This window comes from Streptopelia decaocto (assembly GCF_964273445.1).
Source record: "Streptopelia decaocto genome assembly, chromosome: 25".
In the NCBI taxonomy this organism is placed as follows: Eukaryota; Metazoa; Chordata; class Aves; order Columbiformes; family Columbidae; genus Streptopelia; species Streptopelia decaocto.
This window is the reverse complement of record NC_138680.1, coordinates 4758187-4779452: the sequence shown is the minus strand read 5'-3', so window position 1 is coordinate 4779452 and position 21266 is coordinate 4758187. Positions and strand designations below refer to the sequence as shown.

At 58.0% G+C, this 21266-nt stretch overlaps 2 protein-coding genes across 5 annotated transcripts; one reads left to right on the top strand and one right to left on the bottom strand.

Annotated features, from left to right (window-relative positions):
- Positions 1-35: 35 nt before the first annotated feature.
- Positions 36-19709, bottom strand: ADAM9 (ADAM metallopeptidase domain 9; the record flags this gene model as incomplete). 3 transcript variants are annotated; one of them, XR_014186052.1, is made up of 22 exons in its annotated part: positions 36-1767; positions 2199-2326; positions 2829-2925; positions 3187-3327; positions 4155-4259; positions 5064-5144; positions 5523-5706; positions 6009-6114; positions 6623-6818; positions 7052-7144; positions 7233-7404; positions 7616-7749; positions 8447-8528; positions 8674-8843; positions 9068-9139; positions 9509-9574; positions 10298-10484; positions 11216-11292; positions 11719-11797; positions 12672-12736; positions 14030-14127; positions 19415-19709. XR_014186052.1 is itself a non-coding variant. In XM_082072853.1 (22 exons), 22 exons carry the CDS (start codon positions 19707-19709, stop codon positions 1686-1688), a joined length of 2703 nt encoding a protein of 900 aa, XP_081928979.1. In that variant the 3' UTR covers positions 36-1685. The 3 variants fall into 3 exon arrangements, 2 of the variants coding, with proteins under 2 accessions (XP_081928979.1, XP_081928980.1); XM_082072853.1 differs by having other exon boundaries at positions 3187-3319; positions 4154-4259; XM_082072854.1 differs by lacking the exon at positions 19415-19709 and adding an exon at positions 16621-16762 and having other exon boundaries at positions 3187-3319; positions 4154-4259.
- TM2D2 (TM2 domain containing 2) lies at positions 19708-20946 on the top strand (the record flags this gene model as incomplete). 2 transcript variants are annotated; one of them, XM_082072855.1, is made up of 4 exons in its annotated part: positions 19708-19907; positions 19976-20063; positions 20130-20245; positions 20433-20946. In XM_082072855.1, 4 exons carry the CDS (start codon positions 19708-19710, stop codon positions 20644-20646), a joined length of 618 nt encoding a protein of 205 aa, XP_081928981.1. In that variant the 3' UTR covers positions 20647-20946. The 2 variants fall into 2 exon arrangements, with proteins under 2 accessions (XP_081928981.1, XP_081928982.1); XM_082072856.1 differs by lacking the exon at positions 20130-20245.
- Positions 20947-21266: the final 320 nt, after the last annotated feature.

Here is a 21266-nt window from a genome sequence, read left to right as displayed (position 1 = left end):
CAGAGGCGGGACCAGAGCACTGTACAAAACCTCAGCTTTATTGCTCGTTCTCACACAGGGTCGGGAACAGCCCTTTGCCGGAGCGCGGAGCGCGCGGGGAGCAGAGCGGGGTGTCACCGTGTCCCCCTGCAGCGGGCACAGGGACAGGCGCACACTCACAAAGGAAAGTCAGTAGTCATCTCATTGTTCAACACAGGTAAACTCCCGGCTCTTTCCTTCCCCCGGGATCGCCGCCCCCCGCCGGTGTGGCCCACGCGCAGTACAGAACCCCATCGAGTCAAAGGCACCGTTTTCAGCATAGTTTGGGTTCAATACAGTGAAGCGCATCCCTCCCGCCGGCTGCCCCGCGGGAGCTGCCGCCTGCAGCTGCCGAGCAACGGACAGACGGACAGACAGACAGACAGCCCACAGCGAGGAGAGGAGGAAGTAATTATCTTGGGACAAACAGAAGACCCCCACAAGTATGGCTGGTGATATTCTAGGTGATGTTTTACATATTTTAATAGTGTTATAAATCTTAGTTTATGGGAAACCACAGGAGTTCAAGTATTTTATTACTGCAAATGCAAACACTATATATATATATATATATTTATATATGTATTTACAGAGGAAAATAATTATTTTGGCGATGCTATGGGGTTTTAGAGAGTGAGTTTGCACTCGGGGGCTGGCACAAAGGGAAAAGCCAAGCACTCTTTCTGGTGCTTATTAGCAAGTCCGTGTAACAGATTTCTACCTGTGAGCAGCAGCGGCACCGCGGCGCTCGCCCAACGCCGAACAGCCTCCCGGTCCGGCTGGGGCTCCGTGTCCGCACCCCGACCCCCGGGCAGCGCTGAGCACGGGAGGAGCCAGCAGCGACCAGGCTGCTGTTGGAGGAGCTCAGAGTGGCCGGGGGCTGGGCACAGACGTCCTTCGCTTCTCCGTGTTCTGCAGGGACTGCTGCTCAGGCTTTGGACTCACATTAACACCTAAGAGCACCCTGGGTTTTAAAACTAAAGTAGGGCCGTGCCATTTCGTACCTTGATTTTCATTGCCTGTTTTTGGTAGTAGTGGAAATTAGTAAAGGATTCTTGTTTAGCAACTCACGATTACTAATCTAAAACCATTAAACTTAGTGCTCATACAGCACAGCTTACTGTCAGTCAGCATGAAAGTAAGAATTTAAGTGCATAATTACACATCAATAAACATACATACATGCATAAACATGTTTACAGTATATTTATCTTCCTCTGAAAAAGTACGCTGAGACCGTGTTTCACCTGTGCCGTCAGTGTGGAAATGGATAACACCTCCCAGTCCACGCAAGAGAGGCTTAAATTAACCAGCCAGAACTCCTTGTTCTGAAACCAGCACGGGCGACTTCAGCTCTTCACTGCGCAGTCAGAAACCAGACAATTTCGTTACCGGGGCTCATCGCGGAAAGGGGGAACCCAAAGCGACTCCCAAGCGCGTCCTGCTGGGCGCCGCGCGCTGGGCGAACGGCGCCGCGAGCGAGGGGCCGGGCGCCCGAGCCCCGCGGCGCTGGCGGAGGTATTTCGTTTGAAGGGTCCTGTTCCTCGTTTCCGTATCTCGTCTGCCTTACCCCGGGAGGCCGGTGTCCGGGACGCCCAGAGGGGAAACCGCGGCTCCGGCCCCGTCTCGGTGAACGCGTCGGCTCACAGGAGCCCCGGAGCCAGCAGCTATTTGGGAGGCAGCGGTGCCGGCCGGGACGGCAGGTAATGGGGGCCCTGAGGGGCGCTGCGCTGCTGCGGGGGCGGCGGCCTGCGGGGACAGAACCGCGTCAGAGCCGGACCACGGCGGGACCGGCAAATGAGAAATGAGAACCTCTGCTCAACGTTAACGAGAAATGATCCTGGGCTCCCCAATGACATTCACAAATCAGCAAAATGACACATTTTAGAGTCATTTTTTAAACTGCGTATTTTGAGAAGCATTTCATTCACCTGTGCGCAGGGCTGAAACACGTTAATCTCAATGTGGCTGCGACAGGGCGCACAATGAATGCTGCGGGTAATAGCGCTTTAGTCCCCCAGCGTGAAATTGAAATGAAGGAGAAATTTCTTCCAATAAAGGTCAGTCCCGCATGCACACGGTACGTGATGAAACACCCCAGTGCTTACAGAAACAAAGGCAATGACAATCTACGTATATCAGCACAACCGCCAACAGTTATTTGCAATAACTCAACCCACCTTGTCGGCAGCTTCTGCGGCTGCGGCGCCTGGTATTGCGGGGTCCTGTAGTAGGGCGGGTGGTAAACCTGCTGAGGATGCTGGTTAACCGGGTACGATGGAGCAGGAAAGGCGTTCGGTTCCATACTCTACGAAGAAAACAAAGCGAGAATGTTCACAAATATTCACATAGGGAATGGAAATATTTGTTTCCTCAGCTAAGTGACATTTAAGGCCATTTACAAACAAACCCGGGAAAGTCAGAGTTGCTCTTTCCTTCTGAGAAACCCAGTGGAAAGCAGCAGCAATCTGCAAAGTACTGTATTTTGGAAAAACCAGAAAGGCCGATCGTAACAAGCGCTTGATTTGTCCTGCAAAGCGCTCTGGCTGCTCGCTGCATGCAGAGAGAACCGGGCGCAGCGGAGGGGCCGAGGGGCAGCAGAGCAGTGAGCTGCTCGCCCGGCCAGAACAGCCCTGGGAAAGCTGACACGGTGGGAAACGGAGGAGTTCACCACACACAGCTCCGGAAACAACCCTCCTCAGCCAAGAGAAAACCCCATTTGCAGAAAAGAAGAAATAAAGTACCTTAGAAGCTTTTATTAGGGCAAAAATCACATAAACTGCCTCCCTTAGGTAAAGCAGTGTCCGTACCGTGGGGGCGCGGGCGGGGCGGGGCGCGCCGTGCGGGACGCGCCGCGGCGGGGGGGCGCTCTGCTCCTCTGCCCGGGGCGGCGGCGGCTGGCGGGACCTGGAACGCAGGGACGGGCGCCGTGAGCACCTCGGCACGGGGACACGCGGCCCACGCGGGCGAACGCCACACGGCAGGACGACAGCGCGGCCGCGCGTCTCAGACCACACAACCCCTTTTCTGTTGGGACTACAGCAGCTTAGTTTTACCACCTTATACCAAAAGGGGACCCAAAAATAAAAGCCCACTGCCACGTGTAAACAAGTGTCTGTGGACTACTGGAAAGGGCAGAGGAGGAGGTGAAAAGGAGACCGTACTCACGAATGGCAGCGTGACATCAGCCTCCCGTAGCATCGCTTCAGCCTGTCTCTCCTGGCAAACGCCAGAGCAGCAGCCGCGAGCAGCGGCAGCACCAGGAAGAAGAACACGAGCAGCCCATTCCTCAGCGAGGTGTCTTTGTCCGATGGGGACGAAACGATGGAAGAAAAAAAGCGTTATCACCACTTGACTCATTTAGCAGTGAATATTTGGTAGGGCTGGTTCTACAACTATTTTCCATTTTTCATAGAAGAAAAAACTAAAGAATCCAGTAAATCTGCAAGACACATGCCCAAATATATTATTTTCTGATTGTCCTTTCACAAGGATTGTCTGGTCAAAGATGAGAGAACTGTACATGCCGTGAAACCCTGGCCTATAACAGCATATTGATTTACTAAATCAATACCTAATTTTTCTTCCACTACATTACTGCGAACATCTTATGAGCTCAACTGAAAAGGGAAAACAGAGCTTCTGCCCTCTGATCCTTGATCTTCCTCTTCTCCTGCCATTGTTTGCTGCAGGCGAAGAACCCGGGTTCTTAACAACCTCTGCCTTTTTACAGGCAGCAAACCTCCCCTCTGCGGGCTGCACAAATCCAGCCTTTCCTTTCCTCGGGTGACGATCAATGCAGCGGCGACGCGTCACCGAGCGCTGTCCGCAGGTGCCACCCCGCCTGCGCCGCGGTGCCACCGGGGCAGCCGCCCATCGCGGCGTGTCCCCACGGAGACGCACGCACACTCACACCCACGGACCCGAACCCGCATCTTGTCATTTGTTTGGCTCTGAGAACGGAAGGGGCTCCAGTTCCCAGCCCGGATCCGGAGGAGCACAAGGGGGCACAGGTCACCTGAAGGCATTTAAACCAGCCCAGTTTCCAACGTCTCCGCTGGAACTGTTCAGAGAGGAGAGTGGCCAAGGGCCCCCCGCCACCACGGCCCCCCCCGCAGCCCCCGGCAGCACTTGCCATGGTAAGGAGAGCCGCCGTCCAGGCTTCCCCCGTAGCCCTTTTTGTCACAGAACGGGGGGGCCCAGCCCGCGTCACAGTGACAGTTCCTGTTGTTGTTGCACACCTGTGTTTGAACACAAACGTCACCATAAGCTCTGTCAAAATATTTAGTTTCTATACATGACCATCCACCCAGCCCCTCCTGTTCCACGGGGCCTGGAGCACGTAACCAGCGGCTCAGCCCCGAGCGGCCCGGCCAGGCGCCTGCAATCGCACAGCACTGTTCAGGATGGGCTTCCAGAGATCAGCAGAGACCGCGGCTATTCCGTTTCATTTTGTGAGATGCAGAGTTTCAAGTTACATTAGTAATACTGGAAAAATTGGGAATTCTTCTTGCCTGGCAAAAAAATATCATCCTAAGAGCTTCAGTCAAATATTTGTTGATATTGCTGTAGGCTGTCTTGCCCAGAGACATTTTATAGCGTTTTACAGTTAAACTAAAAATTACTGTCCAGCATTTTAAAACTTGCTCAACTTACATAACTTTGGCCCAATTTTTTGCTACTACTAAAGCCACTTTTCCCATTAACAGCAGCTTTTCCTGGCAAAACCCATCCCCAAGAACCCCATAGAACTCTCTTAATCACTGCACCTAGCACCATGATTATCCCACAGTAGCTACCGTCTTAAACAGAGAAGGGGAACTTCCTAGGTGCAAAAATGCTTTAGACACTACTGATTAAGCACAATTTCTGCACATCTGGGTCAAACCGGGACCCCGACTGAGCCGTGTGCCTGTGCGCTGCACGGGATCGCCTGTGCGCTGCGCTGCATGGGACCGCCTGCGCGCTGCGCTGCACGGGACCGCCTGCGCGCTGCGCTGCACGGGACCGCCTGCGCGCCGGAGTCCGCAGGGAGAGCCGCTCACCCCGTGGCCGTGGCACTGCTGCTGCACGTCGCAGTCGTAGCTGAGGACCGAGGCGCTCACGCACTGGAAGTGCCGGCAGACCTGGGGAGGAGACGCGCCCGTGAGAGCCGGACTCAGCGACCCCGCGCTCCCGCGGGGCTGCAGGCTTGCAGTTCGGCCGCATTTCAACCGAGAGTTGTCCTAAAGGCACCTGTGTGTGCCCAGCTCCCCCGGCCCCTGACACAGCAAAGATCCGGGCTCTTCATTTCCTTGGCCTCATCTATAAACGCAAGGCTCACTACATTTCTTCCGCACATGCACTATGCGGTGTGGGGAACAAACAGGCTCACTCGGTTCTGCATTAACTACCGGCACCAAAAAAATCAACGGCCATAAATACTCATGAAACAACGCAGCTAAAATTATCCACATAAACCCCAAATTATTACTCTAAGAAATCCCTTTTTACTCACTCATTACCTTTCCATCACCACATTTGGTGCCTTCGTTGACCATTCCCGGGTCCGGGACATCCGAGCCCAGCTGGAAATCCACCCCCCAGCACGTGGTGCCTTCGACGGGAGTCAGGATGATCGCGGGCTTAATGCCAAACACGGGCATGGCCTTCACGTTTTCACACTGCAGCTTCCCACACATGGCGTTCCTGCAACATCAACACGCGAACGCTGTAGTGACACCTTAATTCATTCTGAGAAGACTATCACACATTTGAAATTATCTTTTCTTTCTACAGGAAGACACAGCTCGGAAACAAGAACAAGGCAACTTGCCCAACACGATTTAGCTGGGTCTCGTTTCAGCGCTGCAAGAGCACGGACTGATCGCTTCTTTACGCTAACAAAACCACGGCGAGTTGCTACGCATTGTTCTGCATGTGTGCAGCACCCAAATAAGGATTCTCAACGACACATTTAGGAACTTTTGGATGCTCTGGCCTCAACTCACCTGCTGGAGCATTTCTTGTAGTCGTGCCCGTGGAAGCCGCAGTTGCCAAATCTGTCACCCTTGGAATTCACTTCAGTAAAGCAAACGTTGGGGGCCGCTTTGGCTTCTGCAAACACCCCCAGACAGAGGAACCGAGTTAAACAGGGAGGGACCATCTCACAGCACCACATCTTCAGCCAGACAATTACCCTGCTACCCCCCGTGTTCTCCATGCGGCCTACACAGCTTAAGAACTCGATCGAAACAGTAAAGAGCTGAAACTGTCAGCACCACACAGTTCTGTGTTCGAAAAAAGAGAGAACAGCAGTCACACACTGAGTCTGGGATACCATTTGGTATTTCTGCATGGTTTTTTCCAGCCCTGTATATCAGAAGCTTCACTGTAATAGGAATGATCAGTGCAAGAAAATTACTACTTGGATCACTAGCACAGCACTAAATGTAACAAAGGAAGAATGAGTGAAGGCTGAGCCATATAAAAACCTATTTCAAATCATTTGCCAAAGCCGGCTGGTCTTTGGAACAGGAAAACAAGTAAACATATTTTAAGTAAACTTAATGTATTCTTTTAGCTCTGTCTCCTAGAAAAACGTGACCGCTGCGCTCTCGCTTACTGGAGCCAAAGATGTGCTGGCACTGCGCGTCGTAGCGCTGGCACACGCCGTTGTAGCAGTACGCCTCCTGGCGGTGGCACGGGTGCCCGTTCTGCACCGTGAAGTCCGGCTGGCAGAACTGCGACGTGCCGTTGCAGTACTCGGGGAGGTCACACTCATTGTTACTCGCACGACACTCGGTTCCCCGAGAAAGGAGCTAAACAGAGAGGAGAGGGAGAAACCGCATCGGAAAACTGCAGAAAATACAGACCTTACAGCAGACACAAACGCTGCACCTGACGCACAGTGCACCAAAAAGGGACCATCTGAGGCCCTTGTGGGGGCTACACACGTGCACAACTCCCTCCCACAGAAGCACGGGCTGGGCCGGCGCTCTCCCTTTCCCAGCCACCGAGGAACACTTCTAGATATGACATCCGAGCCTCCTACCTTGCAGTTTTTACAGCAGTCCCCATAAGCACACTGAGCACCGTAGCGGAGCCTGCAGGTACCCGGTTCACAGCAAGGGTCGCTTTCACATTCCTGAAAGCAGACGTGCAGTGAGTGTGCAGCAACGGCACCCCCACCGTGCACCGTCCCCCCCAGCGCCTGCCAAACACCCGCCACAGACCTTTGGCGAACCACAGTCACACTCCTCCCCGGCATCCACCAGCTTGTTCCCGCAGTACGGGACGCTGTAGGTTTCGTCAGGCTTGGGAACGTTGAGCAGGCAGCTGCCTCCTTTGTTAAGCGTCAGCTTCTCAAAGTCCTCTGCGCTGCAGCTGCTGAAGTTCCTCGATCCCCTGCCACAGAGAACACAAGTGCACGTCCGCACTCAGCCAACCCACGAGCATCCCCTCGGTTTGTACAAGTGCAACACTTGCTTTCTGCGGCAGCTGCAAGCGTGACACAGCTCTTTGCAGGAGTACTGGGAAGGTGACAGCAACCTGCAAAATCCCATGGCCCGCCGGGCAGGTTTGACCTCGGAGAGGCTTTTCCTTTGTCAGCACTTACGATGCTCCAGAGCTCATGATGCAGCTGCTTGCTCCGCAGTGACACACGCGTTCATCGTCGTGGTTCATCCCCAGGTTGTGTCCCAGCTCGTGAGCCATAATCGACGCAAACATCTGTATGCTGATTCTTCCAAACTGCACAGGAGCAAACCAGAGGAAAATCAGCAGACAGCGTACGCTGAGAAAGTCAGTGTTTGCTTATGTGCCAAAGACACTCCTGTCATTCCATCTCTACACTGACAGGATTCTCAGACCAGCCGTGCCCGCTTTCCAACCACGTGCATGTTATTTGATGAGTAATCAGAGCCCTTAAACATATTTGGGACGGTACCTGACGAGCTCTGCCTTCCAGCACAGCTGCAATATGAACACAAGAACTAGAGCTCTCCACACCAGCCCAAATCTCCTTAAACAGGCAAACTCCAATTCCAGTACTTCTGTCACTAGTCCAAGAAAACAAGATTGCTGGGATTGCCAGTTATCTGAGATCAGCAATTCATTAACGCTCTGCAGTCCCACACAAAGAGGCTGGTCAGCCGCAGCCACTGCGCAGGCCCAGCAGAGCGCAGAGAACACCCGGAGCTCAGAACACCGGGAGGCAAATCCCGGCCCTCCCCGAGGGCTGCACAGCGAGGAGGGAGCGGCTGAGCGGAGGGCGCAGCAGGGCACAGGGACCTTGTGGTCCAGATATCATGGAAGGGCCAGAAATGTTTGGGGACCACAGAAAAGCCACTTCAGCTTAGTTATGACACATTGTGCACGACCGGGAAGATTTCTGGAGGGCAAAACCCTTATCTGGATCACATTCACACTATCACTGACGGTATCTCACCACGTTGATGCCTCCCGCGTGGCTCTTGGAGCACACCGTTCCGACATAGGCCATTCCCGCCGTGCCCCCGAACCCCTTCTTCCTGCAGCGGGGAGACAAGGGCAAAGCCATCACCACAACGGCACCGGCACCACCAGCGGCACAGCCCGCGCGGCTGCTTCGGACACTGCGGCAGACGGGAGCAGAACAAGCTCCTCGGGAGCGGAGGGGAAGGAAGCGCCGCTCACAGAACGAACTGGGCGCTGTCGTGTCGCCGGCGCAGCACGAGGTTCTTCTCTCGCCACTGCACAAAGTTTGCCAGCACGTCGCCAGCACCTCCGTCTGTGCTAATTATGTTCTCATACTTCCAGATCTCCAGACCAACCAGCACAATGCGGATGTTCAACATGATGTACATCTGGGGGGAAAAAAAGGAGAAATATTTCTGGAGACCTTCGGGTAAGAAGTGGTTTGGTGCTACGTGTCTAATTGCAAGAATCTACTTTTTCTGCTTGGGTTTGCCATTTCTTAAAAAGTTAGTACACAATTCGCATCACTGTGATTTCACCTTACATCAGCTACAGGATCAACGCCTAAATGCCGCACTATAAGAAAACCCAAAGCAGAAACGCTCCCACTTACACTGTCGAGGAAGTTTGCCAGCTGCACCATGTGCTCTCTTACTTCTGTTTCGCTCTTCCCAAAATCCTCAAACTGCAAGACAAAGAAACTTAGTCACGAAGAGAAAAGATAAAGAGTTAGGAAAATAAGAACAAAATGTTTTAAGACTCCTGACACGAAAAACAGTTTTGCCTGGCTCCAAATCCTCTGCCAAGAAGATGCTAATCCAGACAGCGGCACCTTCATCGCTGCTGCTCGGCGGCTCGGCACGCGGAGCAAACAGCCGGGGCAGCCCTGCCGCGTGTTCCCACGGTACCAGGCTCTTCTGACAGAGCCCCCGTGTGTGACGGGCTCCCCCTGCCCGAGCAGCACGGAGCGCGGTGCTGCGCCCTGGGGCTCCGCAGCCCCGCTGCAGCGCCTGTGCTGCCCCGGCCCCTTCGGAGGGTGACACACAGCCCCCACCTTTTCTTTGTCCACAACTATGAACAGCTCCACGTATCTCGTCTGATGCAGGACTGCTCTCTTTCTCTGTGGAAAGAAGCGTTAGACAACTTTAATTTTACCAATTCAAGTGTAAGGGAAAAAAAATAATCATCATATTTCACTTGCTAGAGCCAGTGGTTTGAGACACACCCGAAGCACACGGCGCCAAGAGGAAAACAAGCCAACCCAGGCTGTAATCCAACACAACGACAATTGTACCATGTTTTACACTAAAATTCAGCTGCACAATGCTTTCCTGTGTTTCAAAAGCAAGGGATCTTTCCGCTTTTCACACAGGTTTCTTTGGAGAGCCACCGTACGCTTTGTAAAGGAGCAGAAAGGTACTAACGGGGAAACGCCAACAGGACGCTTTTCACAGCCGCTGTGGCGCTGTTCCTGCACAGCCGTCTGAACAACAGCCACCCCACACCCAGCCGCTGCTCCGACTGTCCGGAGAGCAGGATCAACACCATGACTCTGCTGGCTCCTGGTGCGGCGCTGCGCTAACGAACCTCCCCGCGAGGGCCGCGTTCCGCCACGAACAGCCCCAAAGCTCTGCCCGTGAACGCCGACCAGCACAGCGCGCGGCACCGGAACCGCAGCCGCTTTGCTCAGGAGCCCAGCTCCGCAGCAGCGCAACGGCCCCGAACCAGAGCCCGTCAGGTATGCGCTAAGCCCCAGGAAATCCGATAAGCCGCTTCCCCTCTCGGAGCCGAGCGCTCTCAAAAGCCACGGCAGGGCCTGCGGAGAGAGCAGCGCGGCACTCACCCGCAGCAGCTGCGTCGCGCTGGGACGGGGGCTCTCTGCGCGCTCCCCTTCACCGCCCGCGGCCGCTACCCCGCACGTCGCGGGCTCCTTCTTCACGTCATCCAACCGATACAAAATGTGCTCAGAGCCAGAAGAGGGATCCATGGGCTCAATCCCGTAGGTGATGTTCCCTATTGTCACCAGACCCCTGAAATACAGTAGAGCGTGAGAAGTTCTTGCGCTGAGCACAGAGGACACTTACTCAGATTTTCACAGTAGAACAAAGGAACAGTTATTCTTTGATAACTAAGGCGTGTCTCAGTCCTTGCAGAGCAGCATGCTTCATTTCAAGCCTGAAAGCAGCCTTTCACTGGACAGGGCCTCATAAATACACTAAATTAAACGTTTTTGTAAGAGGCTGCAACGCCCCAGTAATTAAATCGCAAGCCTCAAGCAGCAATGTTTTAGTTCAAGGACACTATTGCCACTCTGGTGTTCGACACGGCACCGCAAAAAATCAGTGTCCCAAAACCTACGGACATTACCTCAAAGCAGAAAAAAATTCCAATCAAATTTGAAGCATACAAGATTAAGGGACAATTCTGTAAAATTTGCAGATACAAGATTAAGGACAATGCTGTAAAATTTGCAGAATAGTGTTTGACTCTCCATTTCTGCACTTTGTAGTAACCATCTACGCAAATCAGAAAATAAGCCAAAATTTGTGTCAACGGACAACGTAACTGTGCTCTGATTGTTTATTTAATGGCATTGCGAGTATGTGCCTGCGACGTGAATCGGGGACAACACAGATCACCGCGGGCTGCACGGAGGCACCGAGCGCCCAGCTCGGCCCCGACCGCCGACCCGCGGGCTGAGCCGGGGCTACAACCGGGACAGGACCGTGTGTGGGGCTCAGCGAGACCCGCGCGGCGCTACCTGAGCCCCGAGCAGGTGCTGACGGCGACCGCCGAGTCCGGGGAGCCCTCCACGTAGCCCTGGTAGTGGCAGTGACCCTGCGCGGGGAGACACGGGCGTCACACACACCGCACACCCGCGTGCCCGCGCCGTCCCACACACTGCCCACCCGCGTGCCGTCCCACACACTGCCCACCCGCGTGCCCCGCGCTCTCACACACACCGCCCACGCCGTCACACACACCGCCCACCCGCGTGCCGTCCCACACACCGCCCACCCGCGTGCCCCGCGCCGTCCCACAGCGCGGAGCCGTGCCCACCCCCCGCTACACCTGCAGAACACCATGTGCTTCACGTCAAATCCACCACACGCCTTTTCTCCACAGTCTGTGGCTTCTAACGCACTTCAGCTCCACAACGTAACAGAATTTCCTTTGCCAACGTGCACCTAGGAATTCCCTCACCTGCCCTCACAGCCCAAGGGCTCGGACACCCTCAGCAAGGGTGTAAGATGGAAATCCTACCTGGACATCTGGACGTTCAGACTGCAACTCTCCCTCCTTGTTATAGGTATAAACCGTGAAATCTTTGGGCAGCAGTTCTCTGTAAGGAAAGGGGAGAGGGAATGCGAGGAGCATTTCATGAAATGAATATTGCAATTAAACAAGGGAACATTCAAAAGGAAAACCCTCCAAAATTAACAAAGAAATTGTGCATTTCCACAGCAAAACCCAAGATATTAGGCTGGCAGAATGAAATCACATCAATCACCTCACTCCGGATAACTAAACCATCAAAACCAATTAAATTGTGCTAAAAGCTTGCTTTTATGCAGGAAAACACAATCATAGCAGAGCTGCAGAGATCCGCTGCACGTGGCTCCCTTGCCCGGCTCCGGAAGCAGCGCATTGGGACAGTCCCACCACCACTGACCCGACACGGCGCCGAGGGAATCCCCGGGCGCTTGTACAGTTAGATAATTACACCCCTTGCCTAGGATTAGGGCAGTTCTGAGAAGCAATAGCCCGATAAATGGTAACTTGCTGTTGCTGCAAGTAGCCCTTTAAATATTAAGCTTAAGACAGACATCTATATTGTCTGTAAGTTACGGTTATCAAGGCCTTGGGATACAAGGTCAGTTTCCTCATTTATTAGTATTCTTGTGCTACTGAGACAGGAAAGAAATCGCTAAAACAACACACAAAACCCAGAGGAAAGGGAAAATATTGACTCGAAATAGAGTTGGGTTTGTTTATTTAGAGCTGTGAATGGCGGAGCCGCCCACGCGCTCCCGAGCGGCGCCGCCCGCCACGGGACGGCCAGGACACGCAGCCCCGCAGCGCTGGCTCCGGCGCTTCGCCCCCCGCCCCGTCGGTGCGACCGCGCTGCTCAGAGCGCCTCCGGAACCGGAGCGCACACAACCTGTTACGTGGACACAACACACGGGATTTCATAATCTAAAGAACTCAGCACTTACTTGTTCTTTTCTAGATGTATTGTGTGCTCTTTTCCCTCTATCTCAACTGCATACGACACCTTCTCCTGAAGATAAAAAAAGTTGCATTTTACTCATGTTAATGAACACAATGCTCTTTGAAATCAACAACATTTTGGCAGAAAACAGCCTCTGAGAGCTCGATTACCGCGATGACTAGAGCGTCCCCAGCACTGCTGTCACCCTCCGCAACCCGGGGCTGCTCTGCACCGTCACCCCTTACAGACAGGGCTGTAGCTGCTGGAGATGCAGCTGACACCAATGACACCTGAACCGGTTCCTAGAGGATGCAGAGCCCTGAGCTGCCCGTCCCGTCCTGTCCCGCGGGTACCGGGGCGCGGGGGGCTCCGCAGCTCCTGCAGCGAGACGCCGCCACAGCCGCCGGCTCTGCCCGGGCTGCCCGCGTCCCCGGACACGTCCACACGCCGGGACTGACGGACACCGAGCTAGGAAACCCCCTTCCACCCTGCAGGGTGCACCGGGCGCGCGGGCCAGCCCGAAATCCCCGCCCGGGTAAGCGGGGACCAGGCACATGAAGGAAGCGAATTCAAAATAGCTTTGTGGTTTCCTTATTCCTTGTTTCTAAGAGTTGCACAGAAAAACTCTTGGCCACAGCTGGAGGAGGACAGCACCGGTTCTTACTGAACATTCCCAGTGAGCCGGGAACGTTCAGGTTCCGCAGACCCACGTCAGCCAAGTGCTACACGCAGCAACCAGGGGCCTTGAACACCAAGTGGATAAGCCGAGTCGCATGAGCACCACATTAAATACCGCAGCAGGAGCTCTAGTCACCGACTGCAATAAACTCAAGGCATTTTTGTTAACATTAAATTCTGCCAATGTTTGTAAGATTTGTGACTAAACTAAATTCCATAAAAGCAGCTGGTCTAATCCAGACACTTCGAAGCGCGCAGCCCTTGGTTACATGGCTACAGCAAAACGATGCAGGTTGGCAAGTGCTGCTGGCCGCTGGCTGGTCCAAGCCCTGCTCGCAGGGCTACAGAGCTGGCCCAGGGCCCCCCCGGCCAGATTTTGAGCAGCTCCCAGGATAAAGATTCTACCACCTCTCTGAAACTCCTCCTAGTGCTTAACAACCCTCCTTATGCAACTTTTACACCCAGATCAAAAATCCATTGCAGCAACCCGTAAGCTCTGCAGCAGGGAGGTATTTAGCGCAGCACAGCTAAAGGCAATGCTAGATGGAACGCGTTTTGTAAAGACGGATGCTTGTTTGCCCCAGATGAGTCCGGCAGCGTTTTGTGGCATTTCAGGTCACTTTCGGGTGGACCGCACCAGGACACAGACACCAAACGGAAAGCATTTTTAGGACTGCCCAGTACCTGCGCCGAGGAGACACTGGAAGCCTCGCGCCGCTCTCTTCCCAGCCTCTGCGGGACCACGACTTCATAGGAAGACAAGAGGGAAACCTGCTGGAAACCTGCAAAGCAGAGCAGGAACAACTCCAATCGCCGTCTTACACGTATCTGTCTCGCACGGCACCTCCTCCCATCAGCAGCAACCGGAGCGTTTCCCAAAGCAGGTCAGCGCAGGCAGAACTCGTCCAAGGGCACGGGGAAGCGCACAACCAGGCGTCCTGTGCTTTACATCACTGTATACATTGTTTGCATATGCAACATCAGCCAGATGCCCTGACTGAACAACCACCAAACAAAAGTCTACAGTCCAAGTTTCCTTTACAAGGCATCGGCTTGTGCAAGCAACTGTTCTATATGGAGAGCGTAAACAACAGCAGGCGCAGATGTGAATGCTCACCCGAACCCCCAGAGTGGGAGCGGGGCCAGAACAAACCAGCAGCACACAGAACCAGGCATTGCTAACGCGTGCGCTGGATTTGTCCCGTGCCACATCCACCCAGGGACTATCAGCCACTCTACTACAAATGCAGAGGCCTGACCAAAACCATATCAAACCCAGAGAGCCGGTCAGCAGCGATGAGTTGTAGTCTTCTGTGAGTCGTGCGGCCGCTGAGTCAAAAGCTGCACACTGCTAAAGCATTAGATACACAAACTCATTAAATTAGCCATTGTTATAATCAATTCCAATTAACAGATGAGGCCGGCTGCACCACCCACGCGACACGTGGGCCACGGAGGCTCAGGAGAAGCGCCAGGAGTCCACCCTCAGTCCCACGCAGCGTCTCCAACCAGCACCCCTGACATCCAGCACGTTGCCCTCCTTGTCTTTAAGCCGTTTACACACCAGGAAAATCACTTTTAGGTGCAGCTGAGCTTTGCCCTACGATGGCAGCCACGGCAAGATCTGCTCTGCAGGCCAATGGAATCAAAAATCTCTCTTTCACTATGTAGGTATCATCCAAGTCCACTTACAGATATTTATATTTTAAAAGCATGCTAGAAGTAGGAACGTTTCCTCCAGTTTCCAAGGCTGCGGGGTGCCCCGGTGATGCCGCGGGGTGCCCCGGTGATGCCGCGGGTGCCCTGGCGATGCCGCGGGGTGCCCCGGGGATGCTCCACACCCGGCACAGCAGCCCAGCTGTTCTCCTGCTCCTCCTCGGGGCTTTTCTCCCACCTCCCCCCTCCCTGACCCCAATGTTCACGCCAGGCACGGCCCCGGTCTCTTGACCAGCGTTTCCTCCCACCCACAGGTGGAACTAAAATACTGCTCCTCAAAACACCAACCGGTCCACTGGAAGCACGAGCATCCGATAGCCCCTAGATCACTGTTCGAGCCTCTGGTCCCGGCGGGGCAGCGCCGCACGCTGTGCCACCGCCACCAGGGCCACGGGCGCCTGCCGCAGCTCCCGCGGGACCCCGGCGCAGCACCACGCAGGGACACCCAACAGCGCGCAGCGCGCCCAGCACCAACCGCGACGGAGGAGACTCCTCAGTCAGGGAGCCCTGGCTCCAAAACCATGCATTAATGATAACACAGAGAGGAAAACGACAACAGAGGAGAGTGTCTGCCCTTTGTGTATATATAACATCAGAATCAGCAGCATAAAAGCCCATAAACTGTTTCAATTCATAAAGAGCTCGTAAAGGGAGCAGAGCATCAGCTCGTTAAAAGCCCATTAAGGGAGCAGTCCCCATTCAGGACCGTCAGCGATGGCTCCAGGACCAGCCCCGTCCTCCCTGGGGACAGCAGGTGCCCCAGCGCCCATGTCCAGCCTCAGGCCACCCAGACAGAGAGGGGGCGACACGGGTCCCTGCTCTGTCCCTTGAAACGCGTGTTCTGTCGCCTCCACGCAGAACTGCACATCTTGGGCAGGGGAAACGACTCGGTTCACTCAGGAGCCGCTCACACCAGCATTTCTGGGAGGCCGGTGCAGACGCTGCCCGCCCTCGGCAGGTGCCACGGGCTGTCCCGACACGGACGGTCACCTGCCGCGCCTGCACGGGCGGCCCGGCCCGGCGGTGCAGAGAGGGGCCGCGGTTCCCCGCGCACCTACGGACCCGCGCGGGAGCCGCCAGCCCGCTGACCGCCGGTCGGGTCGGGACAAAGGCCGCGCCGCCCCCGCCCCATCCCGGCCACACGCGACGCTGCCCACGCGCGTCCCGGCACAGCCCCTGCGTGGGCCCGGGGGGGTCACCCTGCTCCGCCCGGGCCGCCACACGCTGTGACCCGCGACCGGCCGGGCCGATCCCCGGCCCGGAGCACCGGGGCGGAGCGGGACCCCGGCTCCGGCAGGAGGAACGGGGCATCCCCCACCGCACCTGCCCCCCCCGGGCCGGGCCGGGCCGCCGAAGGGAAGGGAAGGGAACGGGAAGGGAACGGGAAGGGAACGGGAAGGGAACGGGAAGCGGCGGCCGGAGCCCCTCGCTGGCCCCGGAGCCAGGCCCGGCCCGGGAGTGACGGGGCGGGGACCGACCCCGCGGAGGGGCCCGATCCCCGCCGAGGGGCCCGATCCCCGCCGGGCCCGGCCGCGGTCCAGCCCGCCCCGGTCACTCACCCGCGCGGCGCGGCCGCCCGGGCGCGGCCAGCAGCAGCAGCAGCAGCAGCAGCAGGCACAGGCAGCTCCGCGCCGCCCAGGCCCCGGCCATGGCGCTCCCCGTCCGCACCGCCCCTCCCGCCCGGCGCTGGGTCCGGCCGGGGCCCCGCGGCCTTATGGAGCCGGGCCGGGGCCTGCGCCGCGCCGCCCCCGCCGGCCGGGGCGGGGCCGCTCCGCTCCGCCCGCCGCTCCGCGCACGGGGGCGGCCCCGGGACCCGGCGGAGCGGCCCCGCCGGGACCCCCGCGGGAGCCCCGCCCGGCAGCGTCCAGCCCAACGGCTCCAGCGCTTCACAGCCTAGAGAAAAAACAAGTGACTCCGCGGCGAGCGAGTCCCGGGCGCAGCCGAAGGGGCGGGCGCCAGCACGGCCGCAGACACGCGGGCTCTCCGGCCCTTTCCTTCCAAAATCCGCGCTGGGCACCCGAAGCACACGGGAACGCAGCCCCACGGCCGCGCTGCCAGCCCACGGGCGGAGAGCTGGGGAATCCCACACAGCGCCAACGCAGCCCACGGCCGCGCTGCCAGCCCACGGGCGGAGAGCTGGGGAATCCCACACAGCACCAACGCAGCCCCACGGCCGCGCTGCCAGCCCACGGGCGGAGAGCTGGGGAATCCCACACAGCGCCAACGCAGCCCACGGCTGCGCTGCCAGCCCACGGGCGGAGAGCTGGGGAATCCCACACAGCGCCAACGCAGCCCACGCACGGGGACAGACGAGACGCGGCCGCGCTGCTGCGGGATGGAGGCTCACGCCTCAGCGATAACGTACGAGTGACGGGACAAATAAATCCAGTCTTACCAACAGCTGCTCAGACGTGGAAGACTTCATCAGGTCTATACTGCTGTTGCCACAGTGAACAATTAAAGAGGCAAGAATCTTTTGGCCCTTCGCATTCCAAAACCCTGCACCCATTTTTGCAGCTGTAGGATGACCTGGACTGAGGTTTCCCCCCCCGCAGCCTCCAGTGACCGGAAAAGCAAAGACTCGACTCTATGAAGCCAGTTTCATGTATCCCAACAGACCAAAGCAAAGCGGTGCAGGAAGCCAGCATGCAAACCAAGAACTCCTGGAGCTCTGCAACGGCACCGGTCCCAAATGAGGACTCAAAGCACGCACGGGATTCGGGCTGCCAGCTGTCTGCAGCACAGACTTTATGAGAGAACAAGGCAAAGTGAGAAACCCCATTGCAGACAAAAGCCTTAGAGATCACTTGACATTAAAATTAGGGCAGAGCACATGGGACGAGTTCCCCAAACGGCATCTGCTGTTCGTCAGTGATTGTCACAATTCTTTGCAACAAGCTGTGGAATCAGCAAGAAAGTAAATTTCTCCGAAACCCTCGTGCTGGCCGTTCCGCCCCCTGTTCCAGTGAACACTTTGCCGGACTGAAGGGCACAAGGACTCCGACCAAACGGGCTAAACGTGTCGCTGGTTTTAAATAGCACAGTCGGATGTGTCACGTTCTCCCGGCAGCCGCGGTCCTGCTGGCTCCCACATCCTCTCCACAGCCACGTGCATGGTGTTTGCTTATAAACACTGTAAATACGGCAGAGTAAGGATTCTGGATGCAGCCAGGACTCCACTGACATCACCAGCGCCAGCGCAGCTGGCTCAGGAAGATCCTCGTTAACGCCGCACCGGCAGCGCCGCCTGCCTGGCACCTACGAGTGCCGGTCACGGCTCCTTCCCAAACACATTCTTACCAAATTACATGTTCTGCCTGGCTTCCAGCCGGAGCTAATGAACGCCACGTACCTGCCTCAAACTGCGCCCGGCATTTCCAATCTAATGACCTCAAAGCGCTGCGGGGGAGGGTTAACGAGCTAAAAGAAAATGAGGCAGAAGAAAACGGATGGGAACAGGCAGCAGCTTGTCCAGATGTGGAGGGTCAGTAGCAGGATCCCAGTCTCTAACCCTCTACTTTTGTACAGCTGAGTGTGCTGTTCTCTGATTAATCACCAGGTCTCACCAGAAAGCACTGCGGTCGGTGTCCACAGCGCCTGGAGCACAGCACAGAGGGAACGAGCCCGGGCAATGCAGGATCCCACTGCCGCTAATTTTGTACGGGGAGAAGGGCAGTGGGATACAAATACTGCGCTGCCTGACGACCCGAGCAGGACGGGCTGCTCTCCGTGCACAGACAGCTCTTGCAACCCCTCCCGTTCTCCGGGTAACGGGAAGCTCGCTCAAGGCTCCAGTCTTGTTTATTCTCAGAAAACTTCCAGAGCCGCTGTCGGGGGAGCTCGGGGAGCAGCTCCACCTCGGGGGAGCTCGGGGAGCAGCTCCACCTCGGGGGAGCTCGGGGAGCAGCTCCACCTCGGGGGAGCTCGGGGAGCAGCTCCACCTCGGGGGAGCTCGGGGAGCAGCTCCACCTCGGGGGAGCTCGGGGAGCAGCTCCACCTCGGGGGCGCTCGGGGAGCAGCTCCACCTCGGGCCCCGGCAGCGCGGATCCCGCGGCTCCGCCGGCCCCTGCGGACACCCGGCAATCAGCGCGGGCGGCTCGGCGCACCAGCCCCGGAGCACCAGGTTCATTTACACCCGTTTCCGTGACACACACGGGGCAACCTGCGAGCTGTGCCCCGGTCATCACAGCGGGGCTCAGGGACAGCCGGCTGCGCACCCGGCAGCCCGGGGCAGCGGGACCCGGCAGCAGCCGCTGAACAGCCCGCAGCTCCTTCGGTACCGGTACCGGGCCGCTCCCTCCCGCACGGCGGGCCCACGCGCCGCACGGCTCCCAGCGCGCCCTGGCAACTCACGGCGGGCGGGGCAGCGCGTCCTCGGGCCCGCGTGCGGGGACCCGCCGGGAGCGCCCGCAGCGCGGCCGCCGCTGCCCGCCCGCCGCGGCGGAAACCGCCACCGGGGACCCGCCCTCTTCTTTCGCCCATAGGCCGGCAGGCCTCCCTGGCAGCCAATCAGCGCCTCGGCTGACGCGCACTTCCGCCGCGCCTCGTCGCAGTCTATTCCCCGCCTCCCCGGGCGAGACGGCGCGCTCCCATTGGCTGCCGGCGGCGCGGCGGGGTCGCGGCGTTTCCTAGCAGCGGGCGCCGCCATGGCGCCGCGGCGCGGCGGGCCGCTGGGCTACGCGCTGCTGTGCGGGCAGCTGGCGCTGCTGCTGGCGAACCTGCTGCTGCTGCGCGGCGCGGCGCGCGGGGCGCGCAACGGCTCCGAGCCCGCCGGGCCCGGCGCGGGGCCGCCCGCCGCCTGGGCCTACACCGACCCGCGCGCGCCGCTCGTCCTCTGCACGCACCTGTGAGCGCCGGGCCGGGCGGGGGGAGCCGCCGCCTCGCCCCCCGCTCACCGCCCCGCTCCTCCCGCAGCCCCGAGGAGTTCGTGGAGTGCGAGGAGCCGGTGGACCACGGCGGGAACGCCACGGCGCAGCAGGAGCTGGGCCACGGCTGCGTGAAGGTGAGGGCCGGGCGGGCCGGGCGGCCCCGGAGCCGCCGCCCGCGCTGAGCCGCCGTTCCCCCGCAGTTCGGCGGCCAGGCCTACGGCGAGGTGGAGCACACGCGGGTGCAGTGCCGGGCGCTGGACGGCATCGAGTGCGCCGAGCCGCGGAGCTTCCTGCGGGGCAGCCGGCCCTGCGTCAAGTAGGCCCCGCGGCCCGCCCCGCGCCGCCCCGGCCCCGGCAGAGCGCGGCCGCGGGAGCGCTCCGGGCTGGCGCGGCTCCCCGCGCGGCCCCGCCCCCCCGGCCCCGGCAGAGCGCGGCCGCGGGAGCGCTCCGGGCTGGCGGCGGCTCCCCGCCCGGCCCCGCCCGACGCGGCGCTTCCCTTGCAGGTACACGGGACATTACTTCATCACCACGCTGCTCTACTCCTTCTTCCTGGGCTGCTTCGGCGTGGATCGGTTCTGCCTGGGCCACACGGGCACGGCCGTGGGGAAGCTGCTGACCCTGGGCGGGCTGGGGATCTGGTGGTTCGTGGACCTGATCCTGCTCATCACCGGCGGGCTGATGCCCAGCGACGGCAGCAACTGGTGCACCGTGTACTGAGGCCGCGGTGACCGAGCGCGGCGGGAGCGGCGCCGTGGGGCCGGACGGGCTCCGGTCCCGCGGCGTCGGGACGGACTCTGCCCCGCGCAAACACGGATTTACAGAGCTTAATGCGCAGAACAATTGTTCTTGTTGATGCCTCTGTACAAATCTTGGACACAAAATTGTCCAGTGTATATTTTGCTTGTTTAAAATAACCTGGATTCCTCTCCAGGGGGTAACAGGTTAAGAAATCAGACCTTGCAAACACAGGTGCTCAAACGAATCTTAATAAAGTCTGGAAGGAGCTGATGGCAGTTACTGTCAGTGTTAGCGGAGTACACGCAGACACAGGCTGCCAGCGGGGGGTTTGTCACTAGACTTTGCAAACCTTTAGGTGTTTATAGAGACTGGGGAGGGGTCAGAGGGGCCAAGGGTCAATTCCCACCCGTCTGGTCACCCCTCCGGGCCCAGCCCACGGCACAGGGCGCGGGTGGCACCGAAACGGGGGAGCGTCAAGTGACCACGCACCCAAAAGAGGAACCCCCACCAGATGCAGCCTGAACGCTTCCCGAGCTGAATAAAAACGGGAAAAGGAAGCTGCAGTAAGTCACAGCCAGAACAAGACACAACGTGCAGAT